Here is a 25,853-nt window from a genome sequence, read left to right as displayed (position 1 = left end):
TCCCAGGACCCAGGCCAGAAATGAATTGCAATCATTGGCCAGTAGTGGCGACATTTGACCACTAACTTGGGGAAACAGAAGTTGTTAATGTATTATTGGATTATTTCCTCAAATTTAATACCGTCTAGAATGGAAACTTAAACAAATTTGAGGCCGAATTGACAGCACGGTTTCTCATTTATAGCCTATTTGTCGTTGCGATTGAAAATTGCCCACATAGCCTACATCGCTGCATCATCTCTTGAATTAACTTGATAAAGATGTTGCATTAGCATGAAGTCATTCATTTGGCAGCAATGCGTTTAGGGCAAGGAAAAGTTCGTGTAAACATCACTGAATTTGTAATCCCTCACTGTCATGCAACTATAATGTGAATAGCGTGAACAATTGCAACCAATCACGGAGAGCTGTGGGGCTCTCTCCACGACCTATCGGGGGCGTAGGCTATGTGAAGCAACACATAGCGCTGTGCTGTACGAGCCAATCAGAGAGCACGAAGAACGTGCGTCTATCGGTCGATGAGAAACAAATGACAAAACTGGACGAAGTCCCACGCTTGGCTCGTCAGATGCACTGACTGCTGCTGCACCCGGGAATCCTCGCCGTTCACGACCGACTCCCACATCTCCAAGACCCAGGGCTCCACGGGAAGCGGCACTGTCGTTCTTCAAGAGTAAGGTGAAGGAATCATTCCGGTTGTTTTTCCGTTTTGAACAGCTTCATTGACTAGTCGGTCTCAACTCACGTTGTGAAGTCTGAGCAGGTTCTGAATCAAGTCATACGGGTCTGTCAGCTTTTACTACCATCCAGTTTGACTTGAACTCCACCTGACTTGGGCGCCATAAGGAACCTTGTTGTTTTGTAGATTGCTGCATTCTTTTTTTCTCTCGTTCTTACCAATGTGTTTCTCTGTTCAATTGATCATCCAGACTGTGGTAACGTTATAATTGGTACACTTTTGGGTTGCATTGCGTAACTAACATCCGTGGCGTAGCGTCAGGCCTCCTCCTAGTGATGAATGCATCAATTATGTCTGTATTTTTCATTGTTTCCAGATGTGTACAAAGCATTCATCATCTGTGTGCTCAGCTGTAGACCTACGAAATTCAGAATGGTTGTGTTTTCGTAGGGCAGTGGCATTTAACAGTCCCGACGGAAAGGAAACGAATGATCAGGCGTTTTTTCTGTTTAGTTCTCTGGATCTCTTTCTCCCTGTCTCTCTTGTAAATCATGTCAAGCTCGCATGAGTCCAGCAGTTTGGAGACTTAGGGACGTTCTCGATCAATACTGAGAAAGCTCCGCGACACGTCCATTAATCACTATAAAGAGCTGCTCCGACGTCTCCCGATGAGACTGCATCGCTGCTTTTTGGCTTTTGAATAATGACCCAAACACAGCCAACAACTAAATACAGTCAGTCGAGCTGGTGTCTTTTAATTCTCGAATCCAGCAAGGTTAAATTATACCCAGTACTTTATTTCACTCTAAGGTGGTGACTATTATTGAGGTTAAATCACTATTGATTAACTTTGGCATTTTTGCTCAAATAATTTACGGATCAATACAGCAATCCGCGGGCCGTTTCTCTCGATCATCACACGCATGTTTGTGTGCATGCGTTGCCCAATGCAACCTTGACAGCATGATAGCTCTGCTGCCCTGCAGTTAGTTTTATCATTTTATGACTTGGTTATCTGGTGGCTGTTGTAGTGCTTTGAAGGGGACTGTTTACTGGTTAATGACACAGCTAGAGCGCCTGTCCATCGCTAAGTGAAACAAACGGAGTCTGTAATTAATTGATGGATTTTGGTTTGATCGTTTCAATTAGCTTCCAATATCTTTCTTTGAATAAATGTTTTTCTTTTCTTTCGCCAACTGTCTGATTTCAGGTCATTACAATCTGACAGTCATGTCGGCCAAAGCTATCTCGGAGCAGACGGGAAAGGACTTCCTGTACAAGTACATCTGCACCTCTGCGGCCGTCCAAAACCGGTTCCGCTACGCGAACGTGACGGCAGAGACCGACTTCGACCGACTGGCCAAGGAGCACCCATGGTTACTCACAGAGGTGATGTTCGACCAACATCTGGTCCACTACCCCCGTTAGGAACCCTTTAAAAAAAAAAAAAAAATGTAACCCACATGACGATGAATAGTCAATAAGGCTCAATTTGTGGCTGTGGTGAATAGATGATTGAATCTGGAAGAAGCCAATCATCTTGTTGTTTTATTGCGTGGTGTGCTTGGCTATATTTAGACAGTATTTTTTTTCAATACCATTATCAACATATGTAGTTTGTGTTGTGCAATTACTTAGTAAGGTAATTGTGTCGGTCAGCTTCTTGGCGTAAATGAAACCGGGTGGAAGATGGACTGAGACCGCCTACATGGGAATGTGCACTTGCCTTATTGAACCAGCGGTAATGGAAAATAATAGCCTTTTCCTTATTTCTAAGTATCACTTCTTGGTTGGGTCTTTGTATTCAGTGGAATCTCCAGATGGGACTAGATAGAAGTAATGGCTGGCTAATTAAATGACAGTGACTCATCTCCCAGGGTTGAGTCTTCAGCCCCCTCCCTCTTCACTGCACTGCATTTTATCTCTGAGCTGTATAAATGGGCTGTGGCAGGACAGGGGGCGGGGAACGTAGATAGGGGAGGAGAGATGATGGCAGTGGCACAATTGATTAGGAAATGGCCTCCCCCCCCCCCCCTGCCCCCCTCCCCCTTCCATATCGTAATGGCTCCAATCTCATTAGTCACTGAAGAGAGGTCACAGGCTTGCTGGGCAACGACTGGATATGAGGAGGGATCTTCGTTCCTTGTTCCTTGTTCATCCCGTCGGCTATCGTTTACTGAAATGTTGTCACCCGCTCTAATTTACATTGTGATTCTTGAAGGGAATTATAAATTAAAAGCTCAACTTATTTCAGAATGAAGTTATAAATAATGCAGGTCAAATCTTCATTTTATGTTAACAAGACCTTTTTTGAGGGTGTATAAAATGGAAGGCTGTAGGGTACCCAACCATTTAAATTTAGGGCATTTAGCAGACCCTTTCATCCAAAGGGACTTACAATAAGTACATTTGTCAGAAGAAAGAGAGCTCTTCAATGAGCTGAAAGTGTCTGCTAAATGCCCTTATAAGCCTCTACAACGACTTTAAGTTGGTTTGCGCTGTAAGAAGATAGACAGCTAAAGGTTCCCTTTAAAAGAGCCGGGTACTCTTGGATGCCAACTGCAATAGCACTTTTAACAAATAAATGATCAGGATTTTTATCCTCTCACATTTGCAAACAACATTTCTGTAATTGTAATCATTTTTTTACTGAAACTAATTTGTATTTGAGCTATGATTTATTTGTACAGTGGCATCTATTGTTGATGAGACTACTGGTCTGTAACACGTGCGTGCTGCTGTGTGTGTTCCTCCTGTCCCAGCGGCTGGTGGTGAAGCCCGACCAGCTGATCAAGAGGCGGGGGAAGCTGGGCCTGGTTGGCGTCAACCTAGACCTGCAAGGAGTCCAGGCGTGGCTGAGGCCGCGGCTCATGATGGAGACCACGGTATGTAACTCAGCAACGCCCACCCAGCCCAGCCTCTGTTCACCTCCCTTTATGTTCAGTGCTTGAACTGAAAAGTACTTAATAACGGCCCGCGTGCACGGTACACGGAGTGAAGGAAGGTCTCGTTTTTTTAAATCAAGTTTCCACCTCCGTCTTAAGCATTCATGCACGTAAACATCACACACGTAGGCCCCTATCAATCCCTTGCCTGGGCTCTCTTATGCCGCTTTTCCACCGCCAGTACCTACTCGACTCGACTCGACTCGACTCGACTCGCCACGCCTTATTTGCGTTTCCATTGGCAAAAAAAGTACCTGGTACCTAGTACCGGGTACTTTTTTTTAGTACTACCTCCGTCGAGGTTCCATGCCAGCGGAGTAGGTACTTTTGTGTGACGTAAACAGGCTGCTGGTAACTGATTGGCCAGCGGCTGTAAATGGGAATATTCACTCAAGTTAAGTTGTGTCCGGCGTGGTTGGAGTCCACGAACCCGCTCCCGAGGGGGACACTGATCAGCGTTTCGCCGTGTGTGTCGCTCCTTTCCCGGGGCTAGAGTTAGGCTGCGCGTCGTTATGTGTGTCGGGCGTGGTTGTGTGTCCGGCGTGGCTGGAGTCCACGGACCGGCGTTTCGCTGTTTCGTTTCAGTGTCGTTCCTTTCCTAGGGCTCGAGTTTCGCCTCTATCAACGTTACCGTATGACAACAATAGACGCGCAGTCATTGCGCTTTTTATTTTATTTTATTTTATTTCCCATCATAACCTTTCCCGGGAATCAGGAAATAGTCTTGATCAGATTCAGATTTCCCGGGAATCGCATCTCCCGTGATTAAAACCTAATGACGACCCGCCCATGGTGGAGAGGTTCTTTTCTACGACCCGCCCACATTGAAGAGGTACTTTTTTAGATGGAAACGCAACCAAACCGAGTTGAGTCGAGGCGAGTCGAGTCGAGTCGAGTTGGTACTGGCGGTGGAAAAGCGGCATTAGTGAGCTTGCTCTTCATATCGCCCCTCGAGTTGCAGTCCATCACTCCGGCCTACAGAAGCTGGTCTTGGGTAAACAGCCAGTCATCAAGACAGTTGGCCTGAACGCCCTACAGAATAACCCATCATTCTGACACCTAGATGGTGGCTGTCCTCATAAAGCAGGGACGGAGAGATGCAGAGCAGCAGGAAGATTGCATGGCTGTGTCTCATGGTAGAGGGACCGTGGTACTCAGGGGGGGGGGGGTATCTATTAGCTGTAAATAGGAATGTATTGAACTGGATTTATTCAGTTTGTTGGTCCTATTTGTTCAGCACACAGTCAAATGAAACCCAGATTTCAAAATTGTAAGAAATTCATGCTCATAATAACATATTTAATGACAATTATTTTGGCAGTACAAGCTTGAGATTTAAGCATGAATATTTTGGCAACAAAAACACATTTATTTAGGTTTTGTCTGAAACGTTTTTTGGACAAAGTAAATTGTGTTCCAAATATTTGCCTTGGCACCACCTGCTATTTTAATATAGCCAACAGAAATTCAGTTTTATACATAGCATTTATATTTCGGTTGCACATTCGTATTTATTTTGAAAGGTCTTACGACCATGTTTTTCTTATTATCTTTTCCCTGGAGAGTTAAAAGGGTTGTAAATGGCATTTCATTTATAGGTTAGTTATCCTGAGGCTCAGAGGGTTCCGAGATGATATTATTTTTTCTGTCCCTCCATTTAAATCATACTCTCGCTGCGGTTGCGTTTTGGTGTTCTACGGCTGGCTGCACTTGGCAAGCCCTTGGTAACTGTGTTCCCGGTGGCCTTTACTGGAGATTTGATGACAGCCAGTCCAAATTCTCTGTTATATTCCTGCCTCCAGTGGCATAACAAGCCCCCCCTCCCAACCTTCCTTGAAACCTGTCTCGGTTTCTTCAAGTCCTGTCTCTCTCTGGGGATAAACAATGGAGTTTATTTTCAGCTTGTCATTTTAAAGTAGCAAGAAGTCACAGATCCACAACTTCTGGTCTTCCTTTAGTACTATGTAAATGTATGTATTTGAGTTGTCCGATCAGCCCTTCATCTTGCATAGTTGGTTGTGAAAGTGTTTTGATTCAATTGTGTTCCGTAGGTGGGAAAAGCCAAGGGGATTCTGAAGAATTTCCTCATCGAGCCATTTGTCGCCCATAAGCAGGTGAAGCCACTCGTTACATTTTATTACATATTAGTGCTGGACCACATACATCTGTTATGGAGGGTTATCAATGTGTGCATTGAGCATCAGAAAATGATGGTCCACATAATCTTGCGTCCTTTCAGTCCTATCAATTTCCTTCTATTCCTTCAAGCCGGTTCATGGGTTGGAGTCTATTTTCCCTCCTGGTTACATAGCTAAGCGGGTGACCAATTACCGCACACTCATGTGGCCAGGCCAGGCCATTCACATTACTGCCACAGTGCCTATTGACAGCATGTCGGCCTTCGAGGAAATACAAACCGCGATGGAGTGGAGATTCAGACCACACTCCTACAATCCTACACTCCTGACTCTTTCCAAAACTGAGCTTATTAGCTGACTTGGTATTAATGTACTTTTTGACATTTTCTAGGCAAGATATTCTGTAGGTGTGTTTATAGATCCTTCTGTTATATGTTATGGTTATTTAACGTTTTAAGATCCTGTTTTCCGTCTCTTTTAAGCAACGCTGAACCACTAATAAGCGAGATGGAATTTTAACCTTCTTTATCATTCAGGAAGAGGAGTTTTACGTGTGCGTGTACGCGTCGCGGGAGGGAGACTACGTGCTGTTCCACCACGAGGGTGGTGTGGATGTGGGCGACGTGGACGCTAAGGCACAGAAGCTGCTGGTGGGTGTGGACGAGAAGATCACAGAGGACGCTGTCCAGAAACAGCTGCTCACCCATGTCCCCAAGGACAAGAAAGCGTGAGTTGTACCTGATCCCGCTCCGGGCTCGAGTGCTTCACAGAGGCCCCTTGGTGCATTGTGAATTTAATCCATCTGAAGCTAAATCTACTCGCAATTTATAATCTAGTAATATGCATACATACATATGTATGTATGTATGTATGTATGTATGTATGTATATCATAACATTTACATACAAAAAGCACCAGCTGTGCTTGAATAAAGTTTGGTCATCTCTGCAGTGAGAAAGAACCTGATGTCATGCGGCAACAATATCTTTTATATTCTTTGAAACCCTCGACGTCACTCTGACGCACACTCTGAGTGTTCAGTAGAACAGGGGGCAGGAGCGTGGAGCAGGCAGTGGGCCAGCACCTGGGAAGAAATATGTGCAGTGCAGTAAAAGATTTTGCATCTGGGGCCAGTGGAGAAAGGCACGGACGTAGCTGTTCCATTAGTGTAATGAACCCCCCCGCCCCCTCCCCCCCCCCCACCCCCGACCACGACCACTCTCACTTGCTTTCCCTTGACAGCACCACCCCCTCCAGGCCTCCCCTCTCCCCACCCCTCAATCCATTACCAGGCATGCTAACATTCATTCAGAGCACGTCCCGTCTGCTCTGAGGGACATAAGCAGTCCCGCCCACGGGCCAAACCTCTCCTCCCCGGCCAGCAGGTGCTGGCTGGAGTCTCTGTCTTGGCTGACATTGAGAAGGATAGCCCCCCCCCCCCTTCACAATGCCACACCCTTACAAAACCTTGCTTTACACCATAATCCAGCATCCCCTCGTTGCTACATGGAGCCTTGGGATGCTCAGTCATCGATAGGCGGAGGAGGATGTGAAGGAGAAGAGCTACCAGTGTCCCCCAGAGGGGGGGGGTATCAGTCTTGCTGACAAGAGGGGCCCAGACATGGGTCACCGAGGCTTTGAGCCGCCAGTCTCCAGCTGACGGACAGGAGGGCAATAAATTGCTGAACCAAACCAGATCTTCCCACCCCCCTCTCTATATCTCTCCCCCCCCCCCCCCTCCCTTGTTGCTATGTTTTGACAGCTTGTGGGGGAGGTAGTAAATTGCGTTATTATTTTTCCTTCTTCCTTCTTCGCTGCAGCCTGTTGTTGTGGCTGCTGGGGTTACTGATGCTGTTGTTGCTGCTGCTGCTAAGAAAGGGGAATGGGGAGGACATGTTTTGTGGTTCAATGGTCACATCAGCCTGCATTGAAGCTGCAAACCAGGAGGGAACAGTATTCGATTTGATAAATAACATGCTGACGGAGAAGGGAAAATATGAGTCAAATATTGGCTGACATTTTGATGGTCAAAAGCAATTGCATTGACCAGAAGTAGTCTGGAGGGGAAGAGGACTTGTGTATGAATGTCTCGCTGGGCTGCTCGGTAGCATCTGCAGTGCTATCCCTCTCCATGCCCACCCCCACTAACCAATACTATAGGCAGGCAAGGACCTTCAATAAGGAAGATCCTTGAAACACCGACATTTTTTATTGTCCCTCTGTCAAGTTGTGATACCTATTTTTTGTATAATCTGACCTGGTGAATTTCATTTTTTATATATATACTGTACTATGGGCCCACTAACACATTCACACTCATTTCTCTCAAGGTTTCTGTACAAGGACTATACAAAATAACTGATATGTCTAACGATGCACTTGATTGGTTCAAAGGTTCTCCATGTTGGTTATATTCTTGAATATCGTAGGGCAAATATCAATCCCCTGTGTTTTAGGTAATAAGATATACCTTTCTAAATCCCATACGACAAGAGCTCTGATCCGTGAACCCCATGTCCCTGCAGAGTCCTGGCCAGCTTCATCGTGGGTCTCTTCAACTTGTACGAAGAGCTCTTCTTCACCTATCTGGAGATAAACCCGCTAGGTAGGTGTCTTTACACTGTACTTTTTTTGTTGTGAGTTTACCACATCTTTACAGGTCTGCATCATAAAAGTAAAACATTGGTTTAATTAAACACGGCTTCATAAATATGGCATGAGATTATGAAACAAAAATCTGAACATGAAAGAGAAAAAATTTATATAAATAGCATAATCCATTAAAGAACATGTTGATCCTTGAGGGAAAGATAAGTCAGAAATGCTATTTGTATTTTTTTTTTACACCAATGGGACCAGGGAAAAGTTAAATAATTCATGTCCGGTCTACCACTGTTTGATGTTTTTTTTATAATGAAGTCATCTGGTCTTTGCAGCTGTTGCTAGGGAGACGTGGGACTTATAGAGCAGAGACCTTCTTTCATGTTTGGCCAATCTGTATATATTTGAAGTAATTTTACCCTTCTTTCTATATGTAAAAAGAAAAACACTGAATGTCTTTTTAAAGCTTAAAGTAATTAATCTTCTTTATATGACAAATGTAAAATGCATTTACTTTTAAAGTAAAACAACGGTTTTCTTTTCTTGAGCTCAAGAAATGTTTTATATTACTAATATCAAACATGAGTTTGCTGACAAACTGATGGAATAACGACAATAATGTTTGGCTGACTTACCGTATCGAAATTGGGGAGAACTTCTTCAGGCATCGCCAGCAATATTTTAACATAATTGGGGGCTTTATGTTGGTTTGTGTCTTACTGTGAGATGAACTCCCCCCCCCCCCCCCCCCCCCCCCCTTTCAGTGGTTACCAAAGACGGCGTGTATGTGCTGGACATGGCGGCCAAGATCGACGCCACGGCCGATTACCTCTGCAAAGCTAAATGGGGGGACGTGGAGTTCCCCCCACCCTTCGGCCGGGAAGCCTACCCAGAGGTAACGTATGGCCGTCTGCAGTGGCATAACATCATGGTTGACGGCCCCGGTGCAAATATTTTTGCACCGTTGATGCCATAGCGGAGTTACGATCCGACGGGATTGTTGACGGGGGGGGGGGGGCGGAGTTGCGATCGGATTTTTATAAAGACAATATTGATATGGGGAAGAAATATAAGGACGGCATTTTGGGGGCCCCAAAAGGCTTCCTCCATGGGCCCCTAACGGCGTCTGGGCCCCGGACAGCTGCACTGGTTGCACCGTCGATATTTACGCCACTGGTTGTCTGTCTGTCTTTGGCCAGGAATGTCCCTATATATCCAGTCTGTAATCAAATCAATGAACATTGTGGTTAACTAATACTTTCCAAGCAGATGCATAATGCAATAGCTAAACTTAACAAGGCACATTATATGTCTGTGCTACTCAATTTTTACTTTGGTTTAATTTGATCAAAGAATCCAATATTACCCGGTTCTTATGGGACTATTCGACCGTCTACCTGCATCCTGTGCACACAGAAGATGGGGAAAATTGAACCGAGTGCAACTCTGTATTTACATTTAGCACTGCTATGTTATATCCAATGTTCCTGAGAGGTCATCAATGAGGAAGTGAAGCGTCTCCTCTCCACAGTGGTTAATCACTCTGAGTCAGCGTCGGTGACTCAGAGTGTTCCTTGGTTTCTGTGGCAACAAAAGAAAGGCCCTCAGCGGTAAAGGTCGTCTGGAGACAAGGGTCTGTTATGATTTATAATTGCAAATGACGTGGGTTTTTTCGTACAGCTGCACTCAGCCACTCTGATCAATCAAAGAGCCGTCGCTTCTCAGGCCCCGTGTCCATGACAAGCTCAAGACGAGCCCAGCTGCGGAGTATTCCTTACGGGCAGAGCGTTGGAACTCAGCCTAGTGCCACGCTGCCGTGGGACTCCTATTTTCCTGTTTTAATTTCGCCCAGAATTCTAATATAAATAGAAGTTAAATTTTCAACAATGACTTTTTGTAGAGATGCTCTCCAGAAAAAAAATCTAATATTGTGTTCAAAGAAAATAATAATTACTGTTGAATTGATTGCAAATTCATAAATATGCTACTATAGTAGTAGTAGTACTAGATTTAATCTATCCTAAAAGTGTTTCTATCCTAAAGGTACATATTTACATTCTGTCTGGTGTGGCCGCTCTTGAGTAGCAGAAGGGTTTCTCTTATTGAGCGGCTGTTGCCTGGAAGGGAAGTGGTGGGCTGGTGGGGGTTTAGTGACAGCCGCTGCCTTTGATTGGCTGTCTCCCCTCCACCCCCAGCTGTGACGACCTGCCACAACCTCTCACAGGCACTTATATGCAGAGACACTGTACTGCAATCTTAGGCCCCGTCCACACGGGCGAAAACAATCCGTTTTCCTTTGATATCTCCTTTTGATATCTCCGTAAAGACGGACTCGTTGTGAAAACGCGTCGAGCTGTAGAAACGCTGCAGTACATGTTCAAGGCCACTGTGTGGCGCTGGTTCTCCACAAAAAAAAAAAGTGGAGTGCGTCAAACCTGCGCGCATGCAGCCCATGCGCGCTGTATATAAACGTACAGTCGAGGAGGAGAGAGCAGTTGTTAAACCTTTTAGATTGAGCAGATGACGTTATCGTGTGCGTTTCAGGCGTCCACACGAATCCTAACACGAAACCGCATAAGTCCGTTTTTTTCCGAATCCACCCTTGGAGGTGGTTTCAGAAAAGTGTGTTTTGGGGCACCGGATCCACCGGATCCGTCTGGACGGTCGGCCCAAAGACTCGACGCGGTTTCACCAAGAAATGGGCTCCATGTGGACAGGGCCTTAGTCTCTCAAATCTGGGTGAACCAAGTGTTTCTCTTTCTTTCTTTTCTTTCTGTTTGGACAAATCTTGTCGCTGGAAGACAAGCTTATTTATCAACACTGTGTCGACTGGCCACTGTAGATATGCACACGTACAATCCCGTTCTAGGACTGATGGATCCCATATTACTGGGATCCGGTAATATAATATTTACCAGTTTGATATTTGAATTTGATAATATGACATAGGATCATCAACATAGTAATCTATGCCATTTTATCAGTTTAAACCTAAACTGCAGTTATCAGTTATTTTGCCAGTCTCCACCAACAGTTTGTGAATTTAGTCTACTCAAAGTCACGACCAAGGGGTGTGTCTGTCTGTCTGTCTGTCTGTCTGTCTGTCTGTCTGTCTGTCTGTCTGTGCTTCCGTCAATTTGAATGTCCACATCGCATCTGAGAGGGGGAAAAGGCTTCCCGGAATCCTATAGCATAACGTCACGGTGTGTCGCGCATTTCATACACAACATAGATTCATTATACGACTCATACGCAACAATGGTACTAAAAAAGTATCACAAGGTTTCAGTGGGGCGTAACCATGGGGATAACACGCCCCCCCCCTTCCTACAACTCCCAGCCCCAAAAATGTTTGCATTGTGTACCATTCCTCGGGTAAATTGGAAGCCTGCCATGTCCCAATAATGTGCCCGCTTACTGCACTCAAAAGCCTGTGGTCAGAAGAAGGGACGCTTCAGTTTGTGGTTAGCCCCCAAACTAGGGTAGGCAATTTATTTTAGAAGCTTTCACCTGTTTACTGTTGAAAAGATGTTTTCAAGGTTGTTGAAATAGCTACTATCCCGAGAGTATAAAGTAAATCCAATGCTCGGACAAAATAAATAAAGAAAGAAAATACAGTATCTGTTAGCTCTCACAGGCCTGTGACAATCTCTCGGCGCATGGATGTCAATATAACAGTTCACAGCTGTGTGACTGACTATATTGACAGCGAGTGAGAATCGTGTCTTGAATTCCTCGAGAAGCTGGCTTGCTCAACTACGTCCTGGACCTCAGACACACAGACCACACACCGCTGACGTTGTGCAAATGAACAGAAGAGGCGAGAGACGAGACCGGTCGAGCTCACCTTGAACCCCCCCCCCCCTGACCTCTTTTCTCCGGCCCGTCCAGGAGGCGTACATCGCAGACCTGGACGCCAAGAGCGGCGCCAGCCTGAAGCTGACCCTGCTGAACCCACGGGGGAGGATCTGGACCATGGTGGCGGGCGGAGGCTCCTCTGTGGTTTACAGGTAACTGGTGACCAGGTGGATCAGCGTGCATGACTAATGGTCATGCACGTCCACGGTTTTCTGCAGAAAATGTGCTAGGTGTGGGGGGGGGAGGGGGGGGGGGGGGTTGCTGTCTGACCGGGACTGGGGGGGATGGGGGGGATGGGGGGGGGGGGGAAGAGAAGAGACACACTCTTTTACAGGTGGACCATTTATGCTTATTTCCATGCAGGCTAAGTGTTGCCCTGCAAAAAGCCCGATCCTCTGTCTTGATCTATACACAAGAGAGTGAATGAAGTTTTGATTATTTCATACTTTTGTCTAATATTGAAATACACCTTGTTTAAATAAGGTTCTTTATCATATAACACAGTGTTTTAATCTGCTTGGTTATTTAATACTGTAGAGGCTGAGAGTCTGCAGAGATAAAAACGCATCCGGTTTTAGCACTCCTCCAGCGAACCTTTGATGGCACACAGAGAGAAATGGATGTTGTTCAAGCAGCCCAGCACTAGACTGCAGCCTGCTCAGCTGTTGGCTCTAAATGAGATCCTCTCTCTCTCTGTAATGATGGCGTTCTGCCAAAGGATTCTGCAGGAATTCTGCAGTCCTCCCCAAGACTCCGTCTGTCAGGGGGCGTGAAAGTGCGACATTCATACTCACAGACTGTGACTAATTATGCCCACTGTGTAAGGAAAATGTGTTTTTTTTTTGTTTACGCTGAATCACTGACTCGAAATGTAGGCTCGTTAAATTTGTTGATGGGTTGACTACACACACCTGTTTGGTTTGGGCGCTGCTAATTAGAACCGGGTTCATCTCCGCAGTAACTGTACACAAGTGTGCAATTATCCCTATAGATCAACGGTTTCAGCAAATCCCAACTTTTATTTTAGATATATATTTGGGTGACTAACTGAAAGCACTCCTTCCATAGCGACACGATATGCGACCTGGGCGGGGTCAACGAACTGGCCAATTACGGGGAGTATTCCGGAGCGCCCAGTGAGCAGCAGACCTACGACTACGCCAAGACCATCCTGTCCCTCATGACCCGAGAGAAGCACAACGAGGGTAACATGTTCCCCTTTGCGTCTTGAGATGCTGAATACGAACATTTGATTATTTACACCCCGGCTATTTTGTTTTTACAGGAAAAGTTTTGATCATCGGTGGAAGCATTGCCAACTTCACAAATGTCGCCGCCACATTTAAGGTAGGGCGAGTCAATTGTTCCCCCGTATTTTACTGTCAAAATAGCGTTTCACTTGTTTGTTTCGTTTTTCCAAATAACATGTTCCTCTGCGTCACGGACAGGGAATCGTCCGGGCCATCAGAGACTACCAGGTGCCTCTCAAAGAGCATGAGGTCACCATTTTTGTTCGTCGCGGTGGACCAAACTATCAGGAAGGACTGCGGGTGATGGGGGAAGTGGGTGTGTACCTCAAACCTAGTGTGTGTGTGTGTGTGTGTGTAAGCGAACCTATTAATGCGTAAGCGAGAGGGTGAGGGATAGGACACTTTAGTGGCTAAGGTGTTCCTCTCCCAGCCAAAAGATTCAAAGTTTGCTTCTCGCCATGCCTGCAGTCTAACTCTACGTGTCCTTTTTTTTCTAGACTTTTTACATCACTTTTTACAATACAACTTCTTCTTGGAGAACTTTTTTGATCGATTTTCTGATCTGCAATTGAATTGTCTCCTAAACCTTTGTTGTTCTTCAGGGAAGACAACTGGCATCCCCATACACGTCTTCGGCACCGAAACCCACATGACTGCCATCGTTGGCATGGCGCTGGGCCATCGACCAATCCCCACCCAGCCCCCGGTCGCCGCCCACACTGCCAACTTCCTTCTCAATTCCAGCGGTGGCTCATCGGTATGACACAGATTCTGAACATGTTTTTATTTTTATATCAATAACCTGTCAAACGTATGAATCATCCCACCGATATTTAAAATCCTTGTAAGAAAACCACCATTGTTCAGCAACGGCGCGAGCAATGGGCCATGCTGTGGGCTGGTCAGTTTGCAGCTCAAAGGGCCTTTTCTACTGAGAGGCGGCTTTGTGTACTTCACTTCTCCCTGTTAGTCAGGACACAATGAACCACTGCTGCTGCTGCTGCTGCCCGGAGGCTTCCATTAAAAATGTGCAGTGTGCGTGGCTTACAGAGCTCATTATCCCAGTGCATGCATGTACATGCCTGCCTCTGTCCTAGCCTTTTCTTTTTCTTTCTTTCTTTTTTTTATTTGCGTATCTGCACAACACGTTCTGTACCCTGAAATGTGATGATGCTTGACTGTCTGTATGTTGCAAAGTGAAATACTTTAAGATTAACTGAGGGGTGTAACATAAAACGTTTACCGTTTTCGTCACACGTATTATTGCAAAAAGCCTGGTGTTCTACAGAGAGTGTGTGTGTGTGATGCAGTCTCTAAAGCCTGGTGTTCTACAGAGAGTGTGTGTGTGTGTGATGCAGTCTCTAAAGCCTGGTGTTCTACAGAGTGTGTGTGTGTGTGTGTGTGTGTGTGATGCAGTCTCTAAAGCCTGGTGTTCTACAGAGTGTGTGTGTGTGTGTGTGATGCAGTCTCTAAAGCCTGGTGTTCTACAGAGAGTGTGTGTGTGTGATGCAGTCTCTAAAGCCTGGTGTCCTACAGAAGGTGTGTGTGTGTGTGTGTGTGTGATGCAGTCTCTTGAATGTTGCCTCTCCTGTCCAGACTCCTGCGTCCAGCAGAACCGCCTCCTTCTCTGACAACAAAGTCACTGCTACCAGCTCACCTGCTAAGAAGCCCAAGAAGGGCGCACCTGCTGGTAAGACGTTTAAATGCACTGCGACACTCACTCACTCACTCACTCACTCACTCACTCACACTGTATCCCCCTACACCGCTCTTCTTTTCTGATACATTGCACAAGAATGCATTAAAATAAAACTGAAACGTCTGTTGTAGTTTAAAAGCTCCACCCTTTGGACGCTGAGATTGTTGCAGGCTAAGTCTATTCTCCACAATAACTATAATTCAAAAACACATGTTTAGAAGTTTATTAGTAATTTAATTTTTTTCTTTTGAAAACAAATATGTGATTTAGACTTGGAAATAGATTTGGACCAGGCTATACAAACCCTTAGGATGAGTGATGAGATGAAGTTTCTGTTAACAAACAGAAACTTTGAATGAGGGGTACATCATCAGGATTGGTATTACAGACCAACATGGTGGTCTAACCCTAACCCTGGTAAACCGCTTGAATCTTTGAGAAAAATTTGGAGGTAAAAAGCTTAAATTATCTTCCCTAATTTCCTAACTTCTCTTGTATTTTTTTTTCTCTCCGTTTCCTGTCCATAGCCAAGGCAACCAACCTCTTTGCCAAACACACAAAGTCGCTGGTTTGGGGGATGCAGACGCGGGCTGTGCAGGGCATGCTGGACTTTGACTACGTCTGTTCCAGGGACGAGCCGTCGGTCGCTGCCATGGTCTACCCCTTCACGTGCGTTGGTCTTTAGCTCGGATCTCTTCTCCCTTCTGGTTCAAACTTGCATTTGTAATATTCTTGGAAAATGATGATGTTTGTCTGGCTGTGTGTATTTCTTTTTTTAGAATCTGTGCCATTTGTTCCTCTTTTGTATTCATGTATTGTATCTTATTTATACTGTCTTTAGGTTACTTTATTTTATTTTAATTTTTATATATATTTCTCATTTTAGTTTTGTTGAATTGGACTGTTTTACTGGGGAGGTATAAATTTGACATCATGCAAACATTTGAATACATTCTCAGTGTATCACAAAGGAAGCGGAGGAAGAAAATCTCAGAATCACTCAGAATCCAAATTATTTTTTAAAGAAAGAGAGCTTTCCTTTCTCTTTTATGCAATGTGCAACACAAATAAATCAGACTCTTCCTGTCCTGCCTGTTGTTGTACACCAGTGGGGACCACAAGCAGAAGTTCTACTGGGGCCACAAGGAGATCCTGGTCCCCGTCTACAAGAACATGGCCGACGCCATGAAGAAGCATCCCGAGGTGGACGTGCTCATCAACTTCGCCTCCCTGAGGTCTGCTTTCGAGAGCACCATGGAGACCATGCAGTACCCCCAGGTAAAGCTCCCGGACATGAGCGCCCAGTACTACCCAGAGGACTGCCCTGACCCGTTGGAGTGGCGGTGGTGGTGGTGGTGGTGGTGGGGCGGCCTTGGTGCTGAGGGTAGTGATTTCCAATCAATGGCCATGAGATGAAAACATGTTGGCTAATTTTGAAAATCAGGCTTAACATTTTAACCATTGTATTACCTGTTTTAACACAACTCACGAATAAACATGTTGTATACATCCCAGCTTTCTTGCGGCGTTTCACGGAGGAACGCCCCCTTTTTGTCGTCATCTCTCGGAATTCTGACAGTAGACAGATGCTGCCTTCACGTGCCGTGGGAAAGATGATTCTTTCCATTTGCTAACTGGAAATTACGAGTGTGTTGTGTTCAAGTGCTTTTGTTGTCATAGTGAAATGAAACATGGCGGACCCACAGATCCTGATAGGTATTTACCATAATTTCCATAGCACGTGAAGGCACCAAGAGTTCAGTGAGGCAAACAAAAGGAAAAATGGCTGCGCCCGTGAAGAGATTTATTTTCTTTGTATTTGTACCACGTTGGTCATTTTAATGTCAAGTTTAAATTCTCTTACACACTTGATTACATTGCTACTTTATTCCGGTCACCAATTTATGCATTGCACGGTCTTGCTGTGCATGCGACACAATGTAAAGTTGTGTTGTTTGTTTTCGAGCTGGTTTGCTAAAGAGGCTAATGTAGCTAACAGTAACCCATTTGTCCCGTTCTAAAATAATTCTAATAATGACCTTTTATTGAAATGCACGTGACCAAAGCAAGTCGTGGAATGCTGTTCTGGTCTCTGAAGCCGTATACGTCTGGTGTGATCTTGTCTCTTAGATTCACACCATAGCCATCATTGCGGAGGGCATCCCAGAAGCCCACACCCGGAAGATCATCAAGAAGGCAGACGAGAAGGGCGTCAACCTCATCGGGCCAGCCACGGTCCGTCCCCGCTGGCCAGTCGAAGGCTCCTCAAAGTCTTCATGGCTTCAAAAGATGAATTCAGTTCATCAATAGGCTGCTTTTAATTAAACCAGCCATGTTGGAGCACACACAAATGTGCCTTTTTTTAATTTTTTTATTTATCGGCACGTACAATAATGTATGTGTTCGGCGTGTTGCGCAAGGTCTTGTCCCTAGTGGGGTCCCAGTGTGTGCGCGCTGTGAGCCGACCTGCTCCGTGTGCCCTCTCCAGGTGGGAGGCATCAAGCCGGGCTGCTTCAAGATTGGCAACACGGGCGGCATGCTGGACAACATCCTGGCCTCCAAGCTGTACCGGCCCGGCAGCGTGGCCTACGTGTCGCGCTCCGGGGGCATGTCCAACGAGCTCAACAACATCATCTCGCGCACCACCGACGGCGTGTTTGAGGGCGTGGCCATCGGCGGGGACAGGTAGGTGTGTGTGTGTGTGTGTGTGTGTGTGTGTGTGTGTGTGTGTGTGTGTGTGTGTGTGTGTGTGTGTGTGTGTGTGTGTGTGTGTGTGTGTGTGTGTGTGTGTGTGTGTGTGTGTGTGTGTGTGTTGATGTCAACGTTGTGTTAGTAATGTGTAAGCGAGAGGGTGAGGGATGATGCCAAGAATGTCTTGAATCTCCCCCTACCTGCAGTTTAAGGCCCCGTCCACACGGAAACAATTTTTTTGGTGAAAACACAGAAGTCTTGTGCGTTTGGGCCGACCGTCCAGACGGATCCGGCGTTTTTGGTGTCCGAAAAGACTATTTTGAAACCAGGTCCCAGGGTGGAAAAGTAAAACGGCCCTCTGCGTTTTCGTGTTTAGGATTCTTGTGGATGTCTGATACGCAAACGATGACGTCATGGCCCCCCCCCACCACCAGCTGGGCAACGTTAGAGTTCTGTGGAATTAGTTTTTTGTTTGATTCCTTTTCTTTTTGTAGCTTTAATTACAGCCCCTTGGTAAATTTTATTACTTACTGTACATTAAAAAGTATTTTTGCTTAATCTACAAGGTTTAACAACTGCTTTCTCCTCCTCTACTGTATGTTTGTATACAGCACGCAGGCTTGAGTCTTGCTGTGTGCATACAATACAATGTAAAGTTGTGTTGTTTGCTTTTGAGCTGGTTTGCTAAAGAGGCTAATGTAGCTAACAATAACAATAACTAGCCAATGAGATGACACGATCACAAAAACAGACGTCGCCAATGACTCCTCTCCTCCTTTTGAACGGTGGGTGCAGCGTTTGAACAGAGTGCATATTTTGGGGAAAAGAGAGGTGGAGTTCGACAGTTATTAGATTTGATTTGGTCAGACACTTTTGTGCTCAGTGTAACTCCGTGTTTGCTGCAGCAAAAACTCACCAACTGATATTGGTATTGTGTGAAATGATGTGCCAAAGACGATGTCGCCTGGCAGGGTACACTTGTGGTCGTAACGTCACAACCCGTTGATTCGTCTAGTAGTCCATCCAACCCCTAGAGAATCTTATTGTCTGTTTCTTGTCCCCCAGGTACCCAGGCTCAGTGTTCACTGACCACGTGTTGCGCTACCAAGACACCCCAGGAGTCAAGATGATCGTTGTTTTGGGAGAGGTGAGGGGCACTGGTTCGCACACGGGACACTTCCAACCAGCTGTGACACCTTGATTGGTGGGCATGATGTATCGCAAAAAAGCTGCGGAACTTTCCATAGATATGCGTAACGCCACCCAATTACACAATTATCCTGAAAGATTTTTTTCAAGGGTGCGTGATGATTGTTGGGTGACCTCCCTCAGCCCCACCCATTTCCTTTTTTCTGGAAAAAAACGCTAAAGGAGGCCTTGTTGGGTGTCTTCAGACTCGGCTCAGAGCTGCCAATCGGCAGCTGATTTTCCACAAAGCTGATTAATTGGCACTGGTCTGGAGTAGACTCTTCTGAGCACGTTTTCTGTTGTTATTCCACCACGTTTTTGTTTACGTTCTGTAGATCGGCGGCATGGAGGAGTACAAGATCTGCCAGGGGATCAAGGAGGGCAGGATCACAAAGCCTGTGGTGGGCTGGTGTATCGGAACTTGTGCCACCATGTTCACCTCCGAGGTAAGGGCGTGTGGAGGACGCGTTGTTGTGTTTTGATCCAGTTGGGATTTTTGGAACCATTAGGGTCTTTTGCCTCTTATTCTTCCTACATGATTCGTTCCATCATAGCATCCTTTTATCCTAGTATCTTTATTTTTTATAAAAATATATTTTTTAGATATCTTTTTATATCTTTATTGGCTTCAGTATTTTTCTTCCCAAGTTTGAATGTTTTTTGTGTGATCCAATGCATATCATATTTAGGTAATTTTTATCTATAAATCTATAATATAGAGTATCTATATTAAAGTGTCTTTATTATTTGCTTTTTTTTCTGTTTTTGAAGTGTCATTTCAAATTGTGTTTTTGTTATAAACAAGCTCAACAGTAAAAAAAAAAAACTTTCATTTCTATTCACTGGTGTATTTATTCCACCCCTCCCAACAGGTCCAATTCGGCCATGCCGGCGCATGCGCCAACCAGGCCTCAGAGACGGCCGTGGCCAAGAACGAGGCCCTGAAGGAGGCCGGCGCCTTCGTCCCCAAGAGCTTCGACGAGCTGGGAGACCTCATCAAGTCAGTGAACAAATGATCACATCAGTCCGTGGATCCAAAATGTTTTCTCGTCCTTGAACCATTATCATACATTCCGGTTATTTGGCACACGTGGAATTAACTTGGGACAAGGAGTTTGTCTTTCCTGCTACACAGACCCCCAGTACACCTGGCTATCGAACATGAATAGGCAATCGGATATGAATAGGTTATCACACACATGGAGATAACTTGGTGTAATGGTTTCCTGAGCCGTGTTGGTGTAGTGGACAGTGTATTCTGGTGATGGGTTAACCCGGTGGAGGTCTTTATCCCTGTGCAGGTCAGTGTATGATGATCTCGTGGGCCAAGGCGTGATCGTGCCAGCAGCCGAAGTCCCCCCTCCCACCGTGCCGATGGACTACTCCTGGGCACGGGTCAGTAGACTCAAGTTCCGGTTACATTTTCCTTTTTTGCAGCGGAGGAAATTCTAACGTTTATGTTTGATTCTCATTGAACATCCACTGCTTTTACATTAATTCATTCAAAGATTAGACCACACAACACTTTGGTCTCTCACTATGGTCATGTGATATACGATTGCGTCATCATCTCGCCGTGGCGTGGTCCGGAGACGGGGGCACGCAAACACGTCTGAGCGCCGCGCCGCGCCGTCGTCGCGGACAAACATGGACAAACATGACGACGATGACGAAAGAATGTTCTTCTTGTGTCCCTCTGGCCGCCCAAAGGAGCTGGGTCTCATCCGTAAGCCGGCCTCCTTCATGACCAGCATCTGTGACGAGCGGGGCCAGGAGCTGATCTACGCCGGCATGCCCATCACCGAGGTGTTCAAGTCGGAGCTGGGCCTCGGAGGGACCCTGGGGCTGCTGTGGTTTCAGAGGAGGTCAGCAGTAGTCCTCATGTTGAGAGGATAGAAAGCCTTTATTATGATTCATGTTTTATTGGCATTTTTGATTGCAAAACGTAACTGTGTGTGTAATGGGAATTATTTGATACTTCTAAATGGAAAAAAACAAACAATAGATTTAAAATTGAAGACAGACCTACAACATTCAGAGCTACCAACGTTCAGCAACTCTAATGACAATGATGAAAAATTTGTTATCGTATTTATTGCAGTTTATTATTTATTGAGTCATCGGCTCCTACACTACCAACCCCGTCCCGCCCACTGTATTTTACGTAGAATTTATTTTTAAGTAGAATTCTTGACTACATTGACCTTCCTGCAGATGTCCTGCAGAAGAATAAAAGGGTCAGGAAATACACTATAGCTGCTGCTTTCACATGTGGACGTACAACCGTCTATTCTCCTGCTATTCTACCGACGGGCTGTATATGTGAATGACATATGCTGACGTTGGACCTCCTGAAAAAAGACTACCCCTGAGGTAGTATTTTAGCCGGCGGAAATGTTAATGACCTTATATGTGAATGAGCAGTAGGATGTCGGCATTTCACACCAGTTGAGTGTGTTGATGACACTTCGGTCTACGTTTGCATGTCATTGAGTGGTACCCGCACCCTTATCGATAATCAGCCCATTGCCTTTTGTTCGCTGAATGGTTTAAAACATATTTTTATGTGGCACTGCTTTTCAGAGTCATTCGTGGTGAACGCTAAATGATAGGTCTTATCGTAACCCTCAAAGTACGCATCATACAATAAACAGTTAGCTTAACATTATAGGGTCCCGTCCTTTTTTCTCAGTTAAACACAGAAATCAACTCCATTTGTCCCAGTGTTTGTTAGATGTGAGATGAAGCCAAAAAGACGCTCTCTTCCTCCGGTAACGCAGTCGTTCGTGACGCCTTTCTGGTTTGTCGTTTCTTCTATTTGTCTCTAACTCATGCTCCACTCTTTCATCGATCGATGCAACGGAATATATGCATTATATTTTGTTGCATATATGCAACATTTAACATGATCGAGATGAGTTCTGCCCGTTCTGCCTGCGTGCTCTCTGCCGTCAAACCAAAACAAACCCAAACCCGATCCCGCCTCTTGCGACCCTATGTCATATCCCGCCCCTTGCAAGCCCGCCCCCCTTAAGCAGCCGGAGATTCTACTGATGACTGAGCGACACCGATGTCCGCATATCGGGCATCAAGTGTGAATAAGTGTGAATGACCCTCACGGTCGAACCTCCTGCTCTACAAATGCAGAGAAAAGACTGAGGAAAACGGCTTATGCTACCGCTGCATATCTATCTCCATCCAGATGGATTTGGGATAGATAAGCCAACCAGCCTAGCCACTAGACGGTGACTGAATAGATCAGTCTGTCAACTGGCAGGCTGATATATCTATCATACTTAAGATTGGACACGCCCATGTGTGATGTCACTATATGGCAGGGTAAGAAATAAAAAAAAATGGAACAAGGGATTTCTTGTCCCTGGTTTTGGGGGACAAGAAATCCACTGCACTTTCCACTGCACTTTTTTTTCTGGTTTGCATGACAAGATTCAATGTCCAAAAATAATCTGGACCTGCATTGCAAATACAGGATAAAATACAGAAGTCTTTATTATATCCCTTCATACCCCACCGAGGCCACATCAATTTCTGACCCTGCTATAGGGTATAGATTTAGTTTTGTAATGGCAATCAACATAACACCTGGTGGTAAAATAGGGGCCTTTTTTAACCATAGTAAAAACCAAACATTCACTTCATCAACACGTGCATGCTGTTAATGTCGACCCCTATAGGCTACCGCGCTACGCCTGCCAGTTCATTGAGATGTGTCTGATGGTGACAGCCGACCACGGCCCCGCGGTGTCCGGCGCACACAACACCATCGTGTGTGCCCGTGCCGGGAAAGACCTCATCTCCAGCCTCACGTCTGGCCTCCTCACCATCGTAAGACCCCCCCCCCCCCGCCGCTCTCCTTCTGCACGCCGTGTCAGGGTTTTACCTGCACACACGCAAACACCCACACACCTCAGCCAAAAGGTCCGTGGTTCAATCCCCAGCATCCACAGTCGAGCTGGTCTATGGTCTAAACACATAGCCCCTACCTGCTTCCCAATGACATGAATTCACTGCTCATCTCTTTTGGACACGCGTGTCTGCTACGTGTACGACCGGAGTCAACACTTTGTCGCGGGTGTGTTTTAGGGAGACCGGTTCGGAGGTGCCCTGGACGCTGCGGCCAAGCAGTTCAGCAAGGCGTTTGACGGCGGCATGCTGCCCATGGAGTTTGTCAACAAGATGAAGAAGGAAGGGAAGCTGATCATGGGCATCGGACACCGCGTCAAGTCGGTCAGTAGTCTTACCTTTCTTGGGGGGGGGGTTTCTTTATTAGGTCCGGGGGATGGATCACTAGCATCACAGAAAATATTCTGGGTTAAAATAAAACTGCACCCTTATGATGTTGAACCGTCTTTTCATTAGATAGTAGATTCTGATAAAAAAACAATGTGGTGTTTGGCTCTCAGCTGAAGGCTCAGGGTTCAGGCTCCCTGGAGGATTCAGCGGGATGTTGGAACTCCTAGCCTGCTCCTTACTGACATATACATACATATACATACATGCAAAAATGAAAATAAAAAGACGATTGTTATGTCCTACCTTACCTTTTTTCGGCACACACTCAGATCAACAACCCAGACATGAGGGTCCAGATCCTGAAGGACTTTGTGAAGCTGCACTTCCCCGCCACGCAGCTGCTGGACTACGCCTTAGACGTGGAGAAGATCACCACTTCAAAGGTAAGAGAGAGACACAGTACGCCACTCTGTTCTGTTCACCGCCACAGTCCAACGCTGAACCGCTTGAACTCATCCGTTGTCCCGTTGTTTTCTCCTCGCTTTCTGCTTTTGTTGTTGCTGTGGTTTTCGGAAATAGAAACCCAACCTTATCCTTAATGTGGACGGTTTCATTGGAGTCGCTTTTACGGACCTGCTGCGGACCTGCGGTGGTTTTACACGGTACAAGAAAATCCTTGATTTAAAATCATTATTCAAGTATATTTTATTTAGTTACATGTGTACTTGGAATATTGGTGCAGTCATCCATACTTGCAAATGACAATAAAGAAAAAAAAAAAGAATATATACATGTTTTAGATCAATTCTATGACAAAGGAAAAACTAATTTAAACTTGAATGGGGAATAGCAAAAAACACACATTTATATCATGCATGCATATGTATTCAGCCTTCATTAAGTGAAACCCTACTTCTATATTTACCTACTCCACAGAGATGAAGCGGACGAGTTTGTCGAGATCGGAGCCTTGAATGGGATCTTCGTCCTTGGACGCAGCATGGGATTCATCGGTGGGTTGTCCCTCCGTTATCTATTTAAAAAGGGCTTTCTGTTTCAAAACACGTTTTTGAATAAGTATGCTTTTTTCTTACCCGTCATTTCAGGACACTACCTCGACCAGAAGAGGCTGAAGCAGGGCCTGTACCGCCACCCATGGGACGACATCTCCTACGTGCTCCCCGAACACATGTCCATGTAACCAGCACACCCACCTGGCCGGCCCTGACTCCCCTGTGCTTCCAGTGGCCATCACCCTGACCCTTAATAATATAATATATATGTCTGTATGTTCGCCAGCCTCCCTGGAATCACTACTGCGACTCTCCAGTAGGCCCTGCTGTACTCCTCCTAGATGGGGCATATATACCCAACAAAAAAAGAAATGTGTGGCTCTAGTTTGTTAAAATGTGTGGCTCTAGTTTGTTAAATCTATTGTGCTGCAGGCCAATTAAACTGTAACGTGCCATTCAGACAAAGCTAGCCGTGGTGAGCTTTCAAGATAATGTGGGCACCTGTCAAAATGAGCCGAAACAAGTACCCTACCCTCCTGACCACAAATCCTGTTGCCAAGATGTATTTTCAGGATTCGGTTTTATCTCCGATTAGTTGGTGAAAAAAGAAACGTGGAAGCACTTCGACGACAACATTGTCATTCTATAAACCTAGCATGTCTGTATCTCTGACTAGTGTATCTTAGTGCAGCACTCTTGTGTCAGTGGGCTATTAGAAACATGAGCTTTCCGTAAGCTGGAAGCCTTTAGTGCAATAATATGTAAAATGGTACTGTAGAGCAGAGCTTTATTTATATATGTACATGTATATTTAGATCTATCAACACCGTAAAATAATCATGGTTTTGTGATAATTTTAGGACAAGATTGCATGCAACATTGGACCAACTTTCTCTTTCTGTTTCTGTTTGTGTTATTTCTATGGGGGTTGGAGTAGTTGTATTCCATAAATACTGCTTTATCTGTTCAGTTGACATATTGTTCTCCATATTTTGCATCTCAAGACAGAATACTGTAGTCCTACTACACTTAAAACGATTGTTAACTCACTCTGTATTTTAGAGATGTTTGAACTTTTTAATGAATCGTGTGATACATGTCATTGTTTCTGAACCATGCTAATCATAGCTAATTTCGTTCCACCAGTGTTGTAGTGTGACAAAAGGTTTTCTATAACTCTCATGTAACCTTATGTGCCTGTTTGGATTCATTGTCTGTATAAATAATGAAAATAAATCAGATCATCAAAGTAATGTCTATTCATGAACACAAATTAATTATCTGTTTGTATTTAAGTGATCAGGATGTAAATTATAAATATAATAAACATAAGATTTTAATATCAAACATATTTATATAGGCAAGTGACAAGTGACTGTGTATTAGTGACAGAAAAAAACCCAATTTAAAATGTAATTATTAATCAACCAATGGAACTCCCATGTGCACGTTGGGACAAGAGCATGCCAAGACAAGTGAAGTTATATTTCGAGTCTGTCTAGGACTAGGACAATGTTGCCTTGCCCTGGGCCTTTAC

General features: G+C 45.2%; 1 protein-coding gene across 3 annotated transcripts; it reads left to right on the top strand.

Annotated features, from left to right (window-relative positions):
• Positions 1-523: 523 nt before the first annotated feature.
• Positions 524-25,565, top strand: aclya (ATP citrate lyase a). Of its 3 annotated transcripts, none has more exons than XM_084488428.1 (28): positions 524-678; positions 1,890-2,068; positions 3,442-3,564; positions 5,676-5,738; positions 6,299-6,489; positions 8,288-8,367; positions 9,128-9,258; positions 12,255-12,373; positions 13,290-13,426; positions 13,507-13,568; positions 13,670-13,787; positions 14,074-14,228; positions 15,068-15,161; positions 15,698-15,839; positions 16,280-16,448; positions 17,301-17,405; positions 17,659-17,855; positions 18,927-19,008; positions 19,385-19,495; positions 19,922-20,049; positions 20,351-20,444; positions 20,760-20,914; positions 22,745-22,895; positions 23,154-23,297; positions 23,633-23,746; positions 23,883-23,965; positions 24,240-24,316; positions 24,410-25,565. In XM_084488428.1, the coding sequence occupies exons 2-28, from the start codon at positions 1,910-1,912 to the stop codon at positions 24,502-24,504; spliced, it is 3,279 nt and encodes a 1,092-aa protein (XP_084344554.1). In that variant the 5' UTR covers positions 524-678; positions 1,890-1,909; the 3' UTR covers positions 24,505-25,565. The 3 variants fall into 3 exon arrangements, with proteins under 3 accessions (XP_084344554.1, XP_084344555.1, XP_084344553.1); XM_084488429.1 differs by having other exon boundaries at positions 567-673; XM_084488427.1 differs by lacking the exon at positions 524-678 and having other exon boundaries at positions 1,335-2,068.
• Positions 25,566-25,853: the final 288 nt, after the last annotated feature.

The sequence above is a fragment of the Micromesistius poutassou genome (assembly GCF_964030765.1).
Source record: "Micromesistius poutassou genome assembly, chromosome: 1".
NCBI lineage: Eukaryota > Metazoa > Chordata > Actinopteri > Gadiformes > Gadidae > Micromesistius > Micromesistius poutassou.
This window is presented reverse-complemented; position numbering and strand designations above follow the sequence as displayed.

What these genes read in the sequence shown, in the direction of transcription:
- aclya (XM_084488427.1), top strand. Translation starts at nt 1,853, where the DNA reads ATGTTTTTCTTTTCTTTCGCCAACTGTCTGATTTCAGGTCATTACAAT. An exon ending in ACCCATGGTTACTCACAGAG is followed by an intron (nt 2,069 to 3,441) that starts GTGATGTTCGAC and finishes CTCCTGTCCCAG; the next exon opens with CGGCTGGTGGTGAAGCCCGA. An exon ending in ACCTGCGGTGGTTTTACACG is followed by an intron (nt 23,966 to 24,239) that starts GTACAAGAAAAT and finishes CCTACTCCACAG; the next exon opens with AGATGAAGCGGACGAGTTTG.